Source organism: Polyodon spathula, chromosome 18 (assembly GCF_017654505.1).
Source record: "Polyodon spathula isolate WHYD16114869_AA chromosome 18, ASM1765450v1, whole genome shotgun sequence".
Lineage (NCBI taxonomy): Eukaryota > Metazoa > Chordata > Actinopteri > Acipenseriformes > Polyodontidae > Polyodon > Polyodon spathula.
In genome coordinates this window covers 36,139,652-36,156,777 of record NC_054551.1, presented here as the reverse complement: position 1 = coordinate 36,156,777, position 17,126 = coordinate 36,139,652, and the positions used below count along the sequence as shown (strand labels likewise).

The 17,126-nt window shown below is 48.9% G+C and overlaps 1 protein-coding gene across 6 annotated transcripts in view; it reads left to right on the top strand.

The window, feature by feature from the left end:
* Nucleotides 1-17,126, top strand: part of rgl1 (ral guanine nucleotide dissociation stimulator-like 1) — a 59,256-nt gene that overhangs the window by 27,457 nt on the left and 14,673 nt on the right. For 2 of the 6 annotated variants that reach the window (XM_041277801.1, XM_041277797.1), the window contains exons 2-8: nucleotides 7,147-7,257; nucleotides 10,413-10,621; nucleotides 10,832-10,903; nucleotides 11,046-11,239; nucleotides 12,012-12,136; nucleotides 16,059-16,274; nucleotides 16,965-17,068. In XM_041277801.1, the coding sequence (XP_041133735.1) occupies nucleotides 7,147-7,257; nucleotides 10,413-10,621; nucleotides 10,832-10,903; nucleotides 11,046-11,239; nucleotides 12,012-12,136; nucleotides 16,059-16,274; nucleotides 16,965-17,068 (1,031 nt within the window). Of the gene's footprint in view, nucleotides 1-1,484; nucleotides 1,827-7,143; nucleotides 7,258-10,412; nucleotides 10,622-10,831; nucleotides 10,904-11,045; nucleotides 11,240-12,011; nucleotides 12,137-16,058; nucleotides 16,275-16,964; nucleotides 17,069-17,126 lie in introns of those variants that run through there. The other 4 variants (XM_041277800.1, XM_041277796.1, XM_041277799.1 and 1 more) reach the window with 3 other exon arrangements.

Sequence of the window (17,126 nt, the reverse complement as noted above, 5' to 3'; positions counted from 1 at the left end):
ACAGACTATATACATGCGTACTACTACTAATAATAATACATTTAATACAATGAAAACCAAATCTCACACAGACTATATACATGCGTACTACTAATAATAATAATACATTTAATACAATGAAAACCAAATCTCACACAGACTATATACATGCGTACTACTACTAATAATAATACATTTAATACAATGAAAACCAAATCTCACACAGACTATATACATGCGTACTACTAATAATAATAATACATTTAATACAATGAAAACCAAATCTCACACAGACTATATACATGCGTACTACTAATAATAATAATACATTTAATACAATGAAAACCAAATCTCACACAGACTATATACATGCGTACTACTAATAATAATAATACATTTAATACAATGAAAACCAAATCTCACACAGACTATATACATGCGTACTACTAATAATAATAATACATTTAATACAATGAAAACCAAATCTCACACAGACTATATACATGCGTACTACTACTAATAATAATACATTTAATACAATGAAAACCAAATCTCACCCAGACTATATACATGCGTACTACTACTAATAATAATACATTTAATACAATGAAAACCAAATCTCACACAGACTATATACATGCGTACTACTAATAATAATAATGCATTTAATACAATGAAAACCAAATCTCACACAGACTATATACATGCGTACTACTACTAATAATAATACATTTAATACAATGAAAACCAAATCTCACACAGACTATATACATGCGTACTACTACTAATAATAATACATTTAATACAATGAAAACCAAATCTCACACAGACTATATACATGCGTACTACTAATAATAATAATACATTTAATACAATGAAAACCAAATCTCACACAGACTATATACATGCGTACTACTACTAATAATAATACATTTAATACAATGAAAACCAAATCTCACACAGACTATATACATGCGTACTACTACTAATAATAATACATTTAATACAATGAAAACCAAATCTCACACAGACTATATACATGCGTACTACTACTAATAATAATACATTTAATACAATGAAAACCAAATCTCACCCAGACTATATACATGCGTACTACTAATAATAATAATACATTTAATACAATGAAAACCAAATCTCACACAGACTATATACATGCGTACTACTACTAATAATAATACATTTAATACAATGAAAACCAAATCTCACACAGACTATATACATGCGTACTACTACTAATAATAATACATTTAATACAATGAAAACCAAATCTCACCCAGACTATATACATGCGTACTACTAATAATAGATGCTATAAAATTAAATGCATTATATTGTATGTAATAAATCAGTGTTCAATAAGAATCATAATGAACGCATTATCGCGTATCTCTTGGCTTCTGGTAAACTGAAACTAAAGGGGATTGCTCAATTCTGGGACCCCCTCCTCCGTCGTGTCTCAACTGAAGGAATTCCTCCCATTGTGCAAACCGCTATTGAACAGTCTGGCTGAAGGAATCCTCGTCTGTCTTTGTGTGAGAGATACAGACAGGGGTAGAGAGAGCCTGTGCGCAGGATAGCGGGGCGGAGACACACTCACACGCACAAACAGACTTGGGGGCAGAAAGACGAGAGATCCGAGCAGAGCTGTGGGCTACTTTCATATCGGAGCTGGAGACTTTCTTTGGAAAAAGGAAAGCAAAACTAAACAAAACAAAAACCTCAGAGTGACTAAGTTTAAAACGGACTGTAACGGAAACGAACTCAGATGCAGCGACCGGACCATGAGGGAAGCGCTCACAATGAAATTCACTTGGAAACATAAAATGGTAACTTTGTGCAACTTCTTCATTTATTTTTGCGAAGCAGTTTTGTTTTTGCTTTTGACGCTTTTGTTGGGTTTTTGTGTGCGACGGAGCGATGGGGTGAAAGGTTGGGTGTTGTGATGGATGGGGGCGTTCTTCTAGTTTAGTATGGGAAAGTAACGGACGGACTGGGGGGGGACGGGGGGTGTCAAACAATAACACAGTGACTTTGGTTATTAGTATTGTTATTGTCAAACACTACTTTAAAAAAAGATTTCGATAATAATTCTGTTTGCATTGCAAATCGCTTACAGCAAAAATCCACAAACATTCGTGAAGTCTGTTCACGGTGCTCTGTGATTTCTGCACCGCTGTCTGTCTCAGTCGTGCTCCGGGTTTGATTCGCATTGGGGCGGTCTGCTTTGTATTTGTTTACTCGCTCCACATGCGGTAACGATAACAAAGCATACTTCATTTTATTTAACAAGAAACACCTTTTTAAAATTTGTTTGGTTTAATAACGACGCAAATCCAAAATCGTAATACCAGCTTAACAACTGTGCTGAAAACAACTTTCTTCAATGTAAAGAAATGAATATCGAACACGGAGAGGACTGCCGCTATTATTATTATTATTATTATTATTATTCGTAGTAGTATTGAATGTAGAGGACAGTCGCCGCACATTTTACACACATTACTTCATTACTCTAGCTTAGTTGGAGATTATCTGCTTACGATTCATTCCAGTTCTCTGCTAAATCATTATTTTTGTAAAGCACGTTTTTGCTTCGCTGTGTTGATTGTAACGCTTTCAAAGCTGTCTGATTGCTCGGCGGGTTGTGAGAGGTGTGTGGATTGATGTTGAACTGGTGAATCTTGCTCTCAGCAATAATATCCAATCAACTGGATGACGGCGCTCAGCCCTTTGACTCGGACTAACTGACTTCAGTGTAAACTTTGACTCGGACTAACTGACTTCAGTGTAAACTTTGACTCGGACTAACTGACTTCAGTGTAAACTTTGACTGGGACTAACTGACTTCAATGTAAACTTTGACTGGGACTAACTGACTTCAATGTAAACTTTGACTGGGACTAACTGACTTCAGTGTAAACTTTGACTGGGACTAACTGACTTCAGTGTAAACTTTGACTCGGACTAACTGACTTCAGTGTAAACTTTGACTGGGACTAACTGACTTCAATGTAAACTTTGACTGGGACTAACTGACTTCAGTGTAAACTTTGACTCGGACTAACTGACTTCAGTGTAAACTTTGACTCGGACTAACTGACTTCAGTGTAAACTTTGACTGGGACTAACTGACTTCAGTGTAAACTTTGACTGGGACTAACTGACTTCAGTGTAAACTTTGACTCGGACTAACTGACTTCAGTGTAAACTTTGACTGGGACTAACTGACTTCAATGTAAACTTTGACTGGGACTAACTGACTTCAATGTAAACTTTGACTGGGACTAACTGACTTCAGTGTAAACTTTGACTGGGACTAACTGACTTCAGTGTAAACTTTGACTCGGACTAACTGACTTCAGTGTAAACTTTGACTGGGACTAACTGACTTCAATGTAAACTTTGACTGGGACTAACTGACTTCAATGTAAACTTTGACTCGGACTAACTGACTTCAATGTAAACTTTGACTGGGACTAACTGACTTCAGTGTAAACTTTGACTGGGACTAACTGACTTCAGCGTAAACTTTGACTCGGACTAACTGACTTCAGTGTAAACTTTGACTGGGACTAACTGACTTCAGTGTAAACTTTGACTCGGACTAACTGACTTCAATGTAAACTTTGACTGGGACTAACTGACTTCAGTGTAAACTTTGACTGGGACTAACTGACTTCAATGTAAACTTTGACTGGGACTAACTGACTTCAGTGTAAACTTTGACTGGGACTAACTGACTTCAGTGTAAACTTTGACTGGGACTAACTGACTTCAATGTAAACTTTGACTGGGACTAACTGACTTCAGTGTAAACTTTGACTGGGACTAACTGACTTCAGTGTAAACTTTGACTCGGACTAACTGACTTCAGTGTAAACTTTGACTGGGACTAACTGACTTCAGTGTAAACTTTGACTGGGACTAACTGACTTCAATGTAAACTTTGACTGGGACTAACTGACTTCAGTGTAAACTTTGACTGGGACTAACTGACTTCAGTGTAAACTTTGACTGGGACTAACTGACTTCAGTGTAAACTTTGACTGGGACTAACTGACTTCAATGTAAACTTTGACTCGGACTAACTGACTTCAATGTAAACTTTGACTGGGACTTACTGACTTCAGTGTAAACTTTGACTGGGACTAACTGACTTCAATGTAAACTTTGACTCGGACTAACTGACTTCAGTGTAAACTTTGACTGGGACTAACTGACTTCAGTGTAAACTTTGACTGGGACTAACTGACTTCAATGTAAACTTTGACTGGGACTAACTGACTTCAGTGTAAACTTTGACTCGGACTAACTGACTTCAGTGTAAACTTTGACTCGGACTAACTGACTTCAGTGTAAACTTGTGTTTATTGCAGGACAATACAGGCACGTGACACACAGCTTCTCGGGCTGTATTCGGAGCGCGCTGTTTTAATACTTGTTTGCTGTTTGTTCTGTTTTCTAAAGTAAATACATACATCAGGCAATGTGTTAATTAAACATACATATATCACTACAGTGGGTGACATTGCGTTTTGAAATGTTTCAGATTTTTAAGATGGCAGGAAAGTTGACCCTGATACCATTGTCTCCAGTGTAGCGGGTATGATGACGTTGCTCGATATTGTAATTCTGCAGCACATTTAACACAGCAGTAGAAATGTGCAGGTGCTGCTGGATAGAAGGCCTTCTTGTTACAGTGCTCGATGCCCTCCTGGTATGCTGACAGTTGGTAATGTATTTTAATCAATAGCATGGGGATGTCGCGGTGTCTGTCTTGCAATGTAACCGCTTGTCTGTAAGGCAGTGTTTAGCACGCAGTTATAAGCGGGCTCCAGGCGCTTTGGGATAGGTGAGGCTGTGCATGTTTTCGCGTTGCATCGCCAGTGCGGGGTATCCTGAAGTAAACAGGGCGGTGGGGTTAGGACGTGCGGGCTCTTTGCCAGCAGCTCCGTGCTCCTCCCCGCACAGCCCCTCCATTCACACAGGGAGCAGGTTTCAGCACAGGGTGTGGAGAGGTAAGGCTGCATGCTGGCCAGTTGAGATTTCTTACCATTTAGTAGATATGTGAGCGTTGCTTGTGTTTAAGCTGGCTGTGGCTCGGTGTCACTCTGGGTTTTTGATTCAAGCAGGTCTTGTGATTTTCTTTCTCTTCTATTGACTTTCTGTTGTAGTCTGTTGAACACAGGGAGCAGTCACTGCAGTTCTGGGCTCTTAAAGAGCAGCTTGTCTCTGGTTGTGTGCGCTGGAAAACAGTACAGATTGTAAAAACACGTATTTAGTGCCCTCGGCTCTACCAAAATCCAGGAAAGGGACTGGAGCCAGGACTGGATATTCTGGAGAGGGGAGAGCGAGGAAATCTGAGAGGTCCACAGTGCGGTCTCTCAGATGCTCTGTATTTGAGTTGTTGTTGTTGTGTGTGTTGGAGGGGAGGGGTGTGGGGTGCTGTCTCTCAGATGCTCTGTATTTGAGTTGTTGTTGTTGTTGTGTGTGTTGGAGGGGAGGGGTGTGGGGTGCTGTCTCTCAGATGCTCTGTATTTGAGTTGTTGTTGTTGTTGTGTGTGTTGGAGGGGAGGGGTGTGGGGTGCTGTCTCTCAGATGCTCTGTATTTGAGTTGTTGTTGTTGTTGTGTGTGTTGGAGGGGAGGGGTGTGGGGTGCTGTCTCTCAGATGCTCTGTATTTGAGTTGTTGTTGTTGTTGTGTGTGTTGGAGGGGAGGGGTGTGGGGTGCTGTCTCTCAGATGCTCTGTGTTTGAGTTGTTGTTGTTGTTGTGTGTGTTGGAGGGGAGGGGTGTGGGGTGCTGTCTCTCAGATGCTCTGTATTTGAGTTGTTGTTGTTGTTGTGTGTGTTGGAGGGGAGGGGTGTGGGGTGCTGTCTCTCAGATGCTCTGTATTTGAGTTGTTGTTATTGTTGTGTGTGTTGGAGGGGAGGGGTGTGGGTTGCTGTCTCTCAGATGCTCTGTATTTGAGTTGTTGTTATTGTTGTGTGTGTTGGAGGGGAGGGGTGTGGGTTGCTGTCTCTCAGATGCTCTGTATTTGAGTTGTTGTTATTGTTGTGTGTGTTGGAGGGGAGGGGTGTGGGGTGCTGTCTCTCAGATGCTCTGTATTTGAGTTGTTGTTATTGTTGTGTGTGTTGGAGGGGAGGGGTGTGGGTTGCTGTCTCTCAGATGCTCTGTATTTGAGTTGTTGTTATTGTTGTGTGTGTTGGAGGGGAGGGGTGTGGGTTGCTGTCTCTCAGATGCTCTGTATTTGAGTTGTTGTTATTGTTGTGTGTGTTGGAGGGGAGGGGTGTGGGTTGCTGTCTCTCAGATGCTCTGTATTTGAGTTGTTGTTATTGTTGTGTGTGTTGGAGGGGAGGGGTGTGGGGTGCTGTCTCTCAGATGCTCTGTATTTGAGTTGTTGTTGTTGTTGTGTGTGTTGGAGGGGAGGGGTGTGGGGTGCTGTCTCTCAGATGCTCTGTATTTGAGTTGTTGTTGTTGTTGTGTGTGTTGGAGGGGAGGGGTGTGGGGTGCTGTCTCTCAGATGCTCTGTATTTGAGTTGTTGTTGTTGTTGTGTGTGTTGGAGGGGAGGGGTGTGGGGTGCTGTCTCTCAGATGCTCTGTATTTGAGTTGTTGTTGTGTTGTTTGTGTGTGTTGGAGGGGAGGGGTGGGGTTGCTGTCTCTCAGATGGTATTTGAGTTGTTGTTATTGTTGTGTGTGTTGGAGGGGAGGGGTGTGGGGTGCTGTCTCTCAGATGCTCTGTATTTGAGTTGTTGTTGTTGTTGTGTGTGTTGGAGGGGAGGGGTGTGGGGTGCTGTCTCTCAGATGCTCTGTATTTGAGTTGTTGTTGTTGTTGTGTGTGTTGGAGGGGAGGGGTGTGGGGTGCTGTCTCTCAGATGCTCTGTATTTGAGTTGTTGTTGTTGTTGTGTGTGTTGGAGGGGAGGGGTGTGGGGTGCTGTCTCTCAGATGACTGATTGTGCTGTTTGGGTTTCAGAGTGTCTGTCAGATATCTGCTTGGGTTAGGGGGTGTGTTTCTCGATAGGCTGTTTAGGTTAGAGGGTGTCTCCTGATTAGCTGGCTGGGTTAGGGGATGCCTCCTACTTGGCTGGTTGGGTTAAGGCGGTGTCTCCTGATTGGCTGGTGACCACTGTCTGTTCTCCACAGCAGAGTTCCGTCCAGGACTGGGGAGAGGAGGTGGAGGAGGGAGCCGTCTACAATGTCACACTCAAGAGGGTCCAGATCCAACAGGCTGCCAACAAGGGAGCGCGCTGGCTGGGGGTGAGTACAGAGCACCCTGCCTCCCAGGAAACAGCAAGACCGCTTAATACAGGTCTGAACAAGGGAGCGCGCTGGCTGGGGGTGAGTACAGAGCACCCTGCCTCCCAGGAAACAGCAAGACAGCTTAATACAGGTCTGAACAAGGGAGTGCGCTGGCTGGGGGTGAGTACAGAGCACCCTGCCTCCCAGGAAACAGCAAGACAGCTTAATACAGGTCTGAACAAGGGAGCGCGCTGGCTGGGGGTGAGTACAGAGCACCCTGCCTCCCAGGAAACAGCAAGACAGCTTAATACAGGTCTGAACAAGGGAGCGCGCTGGCTGGGGGTGAGTACAGAGCACCCTGCCTCCCAGGAAACAGCAAGACAGCTTAATACAGGTCTGAACAAGGGAGCGCGCTGGCTGGGTTTAAAGCATATTAGTAAACACGACAAATCAACCTGCAAGCTACAGGTGGAGACGCACAAGCCCAGTCCGAGTGTGATGGGAAGCTGGATTCAGCTGAGTTTCAAAGCAGCCCCTCCCTGCAGACCAGAGCTTTAACTGTGAGGAGACATCCAGAAATACTGAGGGTTAAATCACGGTTTCGCTTCAAGCTGTATTGAGTCTCGAGGAGCGGGCAGCTTCTGTTTCAGACTCTTTTTTAGCAACCAGTGCAATTCTGTGACTCTAATTTTAGTTTCTAACACTAATGCTGCTGTTCTAATACTGAAAGCGTGACTGCTGACTGTTTCCCTGTGATTAAGCGAGTGCGGTCTGTCTCTCTCGCGCTTTCTCTGTCTGTCTGTCTGTCTCGCGCTCTCTCTGTCTGTCTGTCTGTCTCTGTCTCTGTCTGTCTCTGTCTGTCTGTCTGTCTGTCTCTCTCTCACTCTCTGTGCAGTCGATGGCTGATCTCTGGCGGGGGTCGCTCTCTGCAGCTTGTTGCGGGTGGAAACCAGCATCCATTTCACTTCCTCTTTCCTCGGATCTCGTTTTCTTACTGTAAAAGAGAGCCATCTCTTTTTCTTCTGGAATTTCCAGCTGATGCAACGCAGGCCCTGGTTTCTGATTCAAGGAGCGACAGAGAGAGCCCACGCAGGGACTCCACCCAGCTCCTCTCTCAGAACAGTGGAGACTCCACCCAGCTCCTCTCTCAGAGCAGTGGAGACTCCACCCAGCTCCTCTCTCAGAGCAGTGGGGCCCAGCTCCTCTCTCAGGGCAGTGGAGACTCTGCCCAGCTCCTCCCTCAGGGCAGTGGAGACTCCGCCCAGCTCCTCTCTCAGGGCAGTGGAGACTCCGCCCAGCTCCTCTCTCAGAGCAGTGGGGCCCAGCTCCTCTCTCAGGGCAGTGGAGACTCCGCCCAGCTCCTCTCTCAGGGCAGTGGAGACTCCGCCCAGCTCCTCTCTCAGAGCAGTGGGGCCCAGCTCCTCTCTCAGGGCAGTGGAGACTCCGCCCAGCTCCTCCCTCAGGGCAGTGGAGACTCCGCCCAGCTCCTCTCTCAGGGCAGTGGAGACTCCGCCCAGCTCCTCTCTCAGGGCAGTGGAGACTCCGCCCAGCTCCGCTCACACTGGAGTGGCTCGACTGACACACTGCACTCACATTCATAAAACCCTCACTAAAACCATGAATGGATTAAACTGCTATGCAGTGGGAGTCTTGTTTCCATCCCTGGGACTGTATGTAACACATATAACTCTTTTTAAAACTGAAGAACTGGTAGAGAAAGATTTTCAACTGAATGTGTTTTCTGTCTTTAACTGTCTCCATAGTGTATTCTACCGCTGACCTTTACCCCCTGTCCACCCACTCCCTCACTCTCAGTAGTAAATAAATATTGAGAACTGCATGTTTTACGTTCTGTTCAGTAGAGGCAGCCTGGCAGGATACAGGGATACAGCGTGCAGCTCGCTCGTGTTCTCCTGCTCTGACAGACTCAGTGGTCAGCAGGACCCAAGCGTGTAAACGAGAGCACCTGGAAGGTGGGCAGGTTGTCTTGCTGTGTGTGTGTCGGCAGCCTGGACTGAGGTATTAGAGCCCTGGGCAGCTGCATCACACCCAGAGGGGGAGAGGGAGGGACAGCATTGCCTAGGGGTGAGGTTAGCGATGGTGTTACACCCACTGTCACCGTCTCTGACTCCCCGCCCCTAGGCCCCTGGTGCGGGGGGTGGCTTCTATGTTGCTCTGTCACACAAGGCCTTGCGACCCAAGTCATGCCAGACTGATTTGTTGAATCAGTTTCTAAATATTAGGATTTAAAAGCAGGGAAACACGTGAACCAGCGATGAATCATATCGATGGCTGCTGTGATAGAGAGAGCAAACATACAGTGCCTTACCTTGCTTTCCCCGTAGTCCTTTTATGCATTTACTGTACCATAGTTTCCCCTGGTTTGCCTTGTTTATTAATATGCATTACCAAACCTTGCTATTCTTTACAATGCTTTTCTATACTTGACCATGCCTTCATTGTGCTTCATTCCACTTTGTTGTGCTTTTACTGTGGGAATCTTCTCTAAGGGTGAGTGGGAGCAGACAGCAGGGTTCCCCCGATCTCTCACCCTTCCCTGCTCCTTGGCGTCTTCTCTCATGATTCAAAAGAGCAATGTTTGTGTTGTCTGTATCTTTTCCCTGAGGTCAGCAGATAGTTCCCTCGAATGAAATGTTTTTCTGCCAAGCCCCAGAACCACTTTCAAATGGAACAAGAGTTTGTACTCGTGGAGAAAAAGAAAAAAAAAGTGTTTTTTTTGTTCTTTTTTTACAACCCAGTTTTCAGAGAGAGAGAGAGGGAGATGCAGGCAGGCTTTGATTAAAACCAGATTGAATGGTTTCCTGTTCTAGCGTGCTAACGCCAAGGCTGTACCCACAATGCCTCTCTCTCCCCCAAGACTGCCAGGACACATCTGCTAAGGAGCACAACATTCTTGATCTTGGAGAGTGAAGGAAAAGGAAGGAGAATGAGGGGAAGAGTAGAGAGGGAGGAGGGAGAGAGCAGGGCGCCCTGTCAAATACAGGGAACACAACCTCATCCCTCTCCAACTGTCAAAGAGAAAGTCTCCATCTGCCACAATGTGCACTGTCTCCAGCCCTGTCCCTGTCAGTCCTGTCTCTCTTCTTTGACCCCTGCTTGTCTCTGTCCTGTCCCTCTCCTCTGACCCCTGCGTCTCTGCTCTGTCCCCCCAGGCGGATGGTGACCGGCTGCCCCCAGGTCACACGATCAGCCAGCTAGAGACGTGTAAGATCCGCTCCATCAAGGCTGGGACGCTGGAGCGGCTGGTGGAGACGCTGCTGACTGCCTTCGGGGACAACGACTTCACTTACATCAGCATCTTCCTGTCCACATACCGGGCCTTCGCCTGCCCCGCGGACGTGCTGGGACTGTTGCTCGACAGGTGAGGGGCGAGAGAGCAGGGAAAGGCAAGGAGAGGGAGGTTCAGGGAGGGGTCTGTATGTGAGAGTGGAGTGTGTTGGGGTCTTCTCTGTGTGAGTGTAAGTATTTGAATTCTTCTGTACCTATTAACTTTAACATATGCAGTAACAGAGCAGCACAGGAAGACATTTTGCCTCTCTGTGTGTAATTCTCTCTTTCTCTCTCCACTCAGGTACCAGGACCTGGAGGTCACTGGCAGTGATGAGCTTGGCAGCCCCCCCGACAGCAGAGCAGCCGTGCGCAAGTAAGAGACTTCTAGTTTGTACACATGCGTGTGTGTGTGTGTGTGTGTGTGTGTGTGTGTGTGTGTGCGTGCGTGTGTGTGTGCATGCTTGTTACTGTGAGCCCCTGAACCTCTCCCTCTCCCTCCCCTCCCCTGCCCGCAGTGCCATCGCCTCCATCCTGCGTGCCTGGCTGGATCAGTGCCCCGAGGATTTCCACCAGCCCCCCGAGTACCCCAGCCTGCACAAGGTTCTGGAGTACCTGCACCGGACCATGCCGGGCTCTGACCCAGAGAGGCGAGCCCAGAACCTGCTGGAGCAGCTGCAGAGGCAGGACCGGAGCGAGCCGGAGAGGGAGGGTGAGTGTGAACAGTACCAGCACACTTTCAAAGCTGTTCACTCACACAGTCCTCAGCAAGAGAGCAAGCAAACACACTGGAACAGACCTGCCCCTAGAGACCCACACTGAGCTCTCCACTGCAGAGAGCAAGCAAACACACTGGAACAGACCTGCCCCTAGAGACCCACACTGAGCTCTCCACTGCAGAGAGCAAGCAAACACACTGGAACAGACCTGCCCCTAGAGACCCACACTGAGCTCTCCACTGCAGAGAGCAAGCAAACACACTGGAACAGACCTGCCCCTAGAGACCCACACTGAGCTCTCCACTGCAGAGAGCAAGCAAACACACTGGAACAGACCTGCCCCTAGAGACCCACACTGAGCTCTCCACTGCAGAATGATGAGGCGTTGGTCTTTGAGCCCTGAAGTTAGAGATTCACATCCAGCCCTTGCCTCTGCATCCAATTCAGTGGAATGAGATGTCAGTTCATTCATGGATATCATCATTACAACTCCCAACTCATTACAGCTCCCAATAAAGTAAAAAACAAACGACTGAGACGTTTCATTTAGGGGCTGCTTGTGAGTATGTGTGAAGTTGTTTCTGTTTCGTCTGGGAATAGTGAACGGCTTGACCCCAGTGTGTAACCACTTAGTGTAACCGTAGTAAGCCCTGACCCTGTGTGAAGATGCACACTGCCTGTGTCTGAGCAGCTGCAGGAAGGCAGAGGCACCGTCCCTCCTGCTTGGGGTGAGGGCAGCTCTTATTCTTCCTGCTTCCTGCCCAGGTGGTTTCCACGGCAATAGCAGCTTCTGCCTCGGTGAGGATGAGGAAGTGGAGGTCGACGTGGCCGAGGATTTTGTGAGCATTCCAGAAGACCTGGTGGCGGAGCAGCTGACCTTCATGGACGCGGTGAGCGGGGAGTGGGAGGGCTCTGGGGAGCGGGGAGCAGGGAGCGGAGAGTGGGGAGGGAGTAGGGAGCGGAGAGTGGGGAGAGATCCGGGGAGCGGGGAGCACGGGAGCTGAGAGTGGGGAGGAATCCTCTAGGAGCGGGGAGTGGAGAGGGGGAGCGGTGGGGAGCGAGGAGTAGAGAGTAGAGCGGGGAGTGGAGGGGGGAGTGTAATGGGGGAGCAGGGAGCAGGGATGCGGAGAGTGGGGAGGAATCCACGGGGAGTGGGGAGTGGGGAGCAGGGAGTGGAGCAGCAGGGAGTGGAGAGTGGAGTGTAATGGGGGAGCAGGGACGCGGAGAGTGGGGAGGAATCCACGGGGAGTGGGGAGCAGGGAGTGGAGAGTGGAGTGGCAGGAAGTGGAGAGTGGAGTGACAGGGAGCAAGGAGTTGAGTGGAGTGGGGGAGCGAGGTGTAATCCGTGGAGAGTGGAGCGGCGGAGAGTAGAGAATGGAGTGAAGGGGAGTAGGGAGTGGAGCAGCAGGGAGTGGGGAGTGGAGAATGGAGTGAAGGGGAGTAGGGAGTGGAGCAGCAGGGAGTGGGGAGTAGAGAATGGAGTGACGGGGAGTAGGGAGTGGAGCAGCAGGGAGTGGGGAGTGGAGAATGGAGTGAAGGGGAGTAGGGAGTGGAGAATGGAGTGAAGGGGAGTAGGGAGTGGAGCAGCAGGGAGTGGGGAGTGGAGAATGGAGTGAAGGGGAGTAGGGAGTGGAGCAGGGAGTGGGGAGTGGAGGGAGTGGGGAGTGGAGAATGGAGAGATGGGGAGTAGGGAGTGGAGAGTGGAGCGATGGAGCGATAGGGAGTGGGGAGTGGAGAGTGGAGCGATGGGGAGTAGGGAGTGGAGAGTGGAGCGATGGGGAGTAGGGAGTAGAGAGTGGAGCGATGGGGAGTAGGGAGTAGAGAATGGAGCGATGGGGAGTAGGGAGTGGAGAGTGGAGCGATGGGGAGTAGGGAGTGGAGAGTGGAGCGGCAGGGAGTGGAGAGTGGAGAATGGAGCGATGGGGAGTAGGGAGTGGAGAGTGGAGCGGAGCGATGGGGAGTAGGGAGTGGAGAGTGGAGCGATGGAGAGTGGGGAGTAGAGAATGGAGCGATGGGGAGTAGGGAGTGGAGAGTGGAGCGGCAGAGAGTGGAGAGTAGAGAATGGAGCGATGGGGAGTAGGGAGTGGAGAGTGGAGCGGCAGGGAGTGGAGAGTAGAGAATGGAGCGATGGGGAGTAGGGAGTGGAGAGTGGAGCGGCAGAGAGTGGAGAGTAGAGAATGGAGCGATGGGGAGTAGGGAGTGGAGAGTGGAGCGATGGGCAGAGAGTGGAGAGTAGAGAATGGAGCGATGGGGAGTAGGGAGTGGAGAGTGGAGCGGCAGAGAGTGGAGAGTAGAGAATGGAGCGATGGGGAGTAGGGAGTGGAGAGTGGAGCGGCAGAGAGTGGAGAGTAGAGAATGGAGCGATGGGGAGTAGGGAGTGGAGAGTGGAGCGGCAGAGAGTGGAGAGTAGAGAATGGAGCGATGGGGAGTAGGGAGTGGAGAGTGGAGCGGCAGAGAGTGGAGAGTAGAGAATGGAGCGATGGGGAGTAGGGAGTGGAGAGTAGAGAATGGAGCGATGGGGAGTGGAGAGTGGAGCGGCAGAGAGTGGAGAGTATAGCGGTGGGGGAGTGGAGGGCGGGAAGCGGGCCGGGAGTTGGGGCACGTCCCAGGAATGCTTTAACAGATCATGCTCCTTTGAGTTAGAATGGGGAATATGAACTGGGTGGAATGCAAATCCCTCAAACGCTGTGTGAGTGCCAGTGCTGCTGGAGAAACATGTTTTTGCCCACTTGCTCAGTTAACAAGTTGCTTATCGTCGATATTGAGGGTTGCTTTGGCACTGCTAAGAACATGTTGTGCGAGCGTGCTGTGGAAAGTTACATGCTTACATTAATAACCACGACTTCGAAACAATTGAGCAGCACAGTGTGAAATGAAATGAATATCAGAAACCACAGCTCACGAGACACACAGAAACTGGGTCACTTTCCACTGGAACTGAGAGTGGCTCAGTGGTTAGAGAGTGCTGCAGTGAGATTGAGGAGCTCAGTGGTTAGAGAGAGTGCTGCAGTTAGTATGAGGAGCTCAGTGGTTAGAGAGAGTGCTGCGGTGGGATTGAGGAGCTCAGTGGTTAGAGAGAGTGCTGTAGTGAGAGTGAGGAGCTCAGTGGTTAGAGAGAGTGCTGCAGTGAGATTGAGGAGCTCAGTGGTTAGAGAGAGTGCTGTAGTGAGAGTGAGGAGCTCAGTGGTTAGAGAGAGTGCTGCAGTAGATTGAGGAGCTCAGTGGTTAGAGAGAGTGCTGCAGTTAGTGTGAGGAGCTCAGTGGTTAGAGAGAGTGCTGCAGTGAGAGTGAGGAGCTCAGTGGTTAGAGAGAGTGCTGCAGTTAGTGTGAGGAGCTCAGTGGTTAGAGAGAGTGCTGCAGTTAGTGTGAGGAGATCAGTGGTTAGAGAGAGTGCTGCAGTTAGTGTGAGGAGATCAGTGGTTAGAGAGAGTGCTGCAGTTAGTGTGAGGAGCTCAGTGGTTAGAGAGAGTGCTGCAGTGAGAGTGAGGAGCTCAGTGGTTAGAGAGAGTGCTGCAGTGAGAGTGAGGAGCTCAGTGGTTAGAGAGAGTGCTGCAGTTAGTGTGAGGAGCTCAGTGGTTAGAGAGAGTGCTGCAGTGGGATTGAGGAGCTCAGTGGTTAGAGAGAGTGCTGTGAGGAGTCAGTGGTTGAGGAGCTGCAGTGGTTAGAGGAGCTCTGGCAGTGCTGCAGTAGATTGAGGAGCTCAGTGGTTAGAGAGAGTGCTGCAGTTAGTGTGAGGAGCTCAGTGGTTAGAGAGAGTGCTGCAGTTAGTGTGAGGAGCTCAGTGGTTAGAGAGTGCTGCAGTGAGATTGAGGAGCTCAGTGGTTAGAGAGAGTGCTGCAGTTAGTGTGAGGAGCTCAGTGGTTAGAGAGAGTGCTGCAGTGAGAGTGAGGAGCTCAGTGGTTAGAGAGAGTGCTGCAGTTAGTGTGAGGAGCTCAGTGGTTAGAGAGAGTGCTGCAGTTAGTATGAGGAGCTCAGTGGTTAGAGAGAGTGCTGCAGTTAGTGTGAGGAGCTCAGTGGTTAGAGAGAGTGCTGCAGTTAGTGTGAGGAGCTCAGTGGTTAGAGAGAGTGCTGCAGTTAGTGTGAGGAGCTCAGTGGTTAGAGAGAGTGCTGCAGTTAGTGTGAGGAGCTCAGTGGTTAGAGAGAGTGCTGCAGTTAGTGTGAGGAGCTCAGTGGTTAGAGAGAGTGCTGCAGTGAGATTGAGGAGCTCAGTGGTTAGAGAGAGTGCTGCAGTGAGAGTGAGGAGCTCAGTGGTTAGAGAGAGTGCTGCAGTTAGTGTGAGGAGCTCAGTGGTTAGAGAGAGTGCTGCAGTTAGTGTGAGGAGCTCAGTGGTTAGAGAGAGTGCTGCAGTTAGTGTGAGGAGCTCAGTGGTTAGAGAGAGTGCTGCAGTGAGTGTGAGGAGCTCAGTGGTTAGAGAGAGTGCTGCAGTGAGAGTGAGGAGCTCAGTGGTTAGAGAGAGCTGCTGAGGAGCTCAGTGGTTAGAGAGTGCTGCAGTAGATTGAGGAGCTCAGTGGTTAGAGAGAGTGCTGCAGTTAGTGTGAGGAGCTCAGTGGTTAGAGAGAGTGCTGCAGTGAGATTGAGGAGCTCAGTGGTTAGAGAGAGTGCTGCAGTTAGTGTGAGGAGCTCAGTGGTTAGAGAGTGCTGCAGTAGATTGAGGAGCTCAGTGGTTAGAGAGAGTGCTGCAGTTAGTGTGAGGAGCTCAGTGGTTAGAGAGTGCTGCTGTAGATTGAGGAGCTCAGTGGTTAGAGAGTGCTGCGGTGGGAGTGAGGAGCTTTGAGCTCAGCCCTGTTCTAACTCCACCTCCCCTCTCCCCAGGAGCTCTATAAGAAGGTGATCCCTCACCACTGCCTCGGCTCCATCTGGTCCCAGAGAGACAAGAAGGAGAACAAGCACATTGCACCCACCGTCCGCGCCACCATCACCCAGTTCAACAACCTTACCAAGTGTGTGGTGTGCACCGTGCTGAGGGGCCGGGACCTGAAGCCACAGCACCGCGCCAGGGTCATCGAGAAGTGGATCAACATCGCGCAGGTACGTGCAGCCAGGGCGAGGTATAGGGAGGGGGCGGAAACAGATCAGGGTTTAACACATTCAAACATTTCAAATACCAGACGAGTCTATTGGAAACACTCAAGCGCTGTTCATAGACAGCTGCATTTAATCTAGACTCTTGTGTGTGTTTGCAAATGTTTGGACAAATAAATAAGCCAACAGATACAGCTTGCACCCCGACTAACAAGAGGGAGTGACTGTCGGCAGATCTATAAATAGAGATGTGCCCCAGGGGGGTGGGGGGCCAGCACTGTGCTGCAGACTGTGTGAATTGGTGGGAGTGCTGGTGAGAGGGATGGTGAAGAACACTCTCCTGCTGCCAGAAAGCCTTTTCAGTTTTCCAGTATTATTATTTTTCTGCTGTTTATTTGAAGTTCTGTATTTTCTCAGCTGTGCTGCTCTGCGGAGGTAGGATTCCAGTGGAAAGAAAGAATATGAGAGCGAGGGAGTGTTGCCAGCATTAACATAACAGGAAGAGTGGGCCTGTGTGTGTACGAGACGTATGAAAAGCACACGTTAAACTTCATATTCTTGTTGTAATTGTCTTTGTAAAGCAGCACTGTGCCTGCCTGTTACCTAGTGTTGCAACAGACAGAACAAGCACAGCGTTTTACTGATCCCCTCGATGGAATTCCAGTCCTGTTCTGATTGGAATCCTGTGTCTCCCAGGAATGCCGGATCCGGAAGAACTTCTCCTCCTTGCGAGCGATCATCTCGGCTCTCCAGTCCAATCCCATCTATCGGCTGAAGAGGACCTGGGCCAGTGTCCCCAAGTGAGTCTGCAACCCTTCTCTCCCTGCCCCTCTCTCCCCCCTTTTCCCTCTCCCCCTG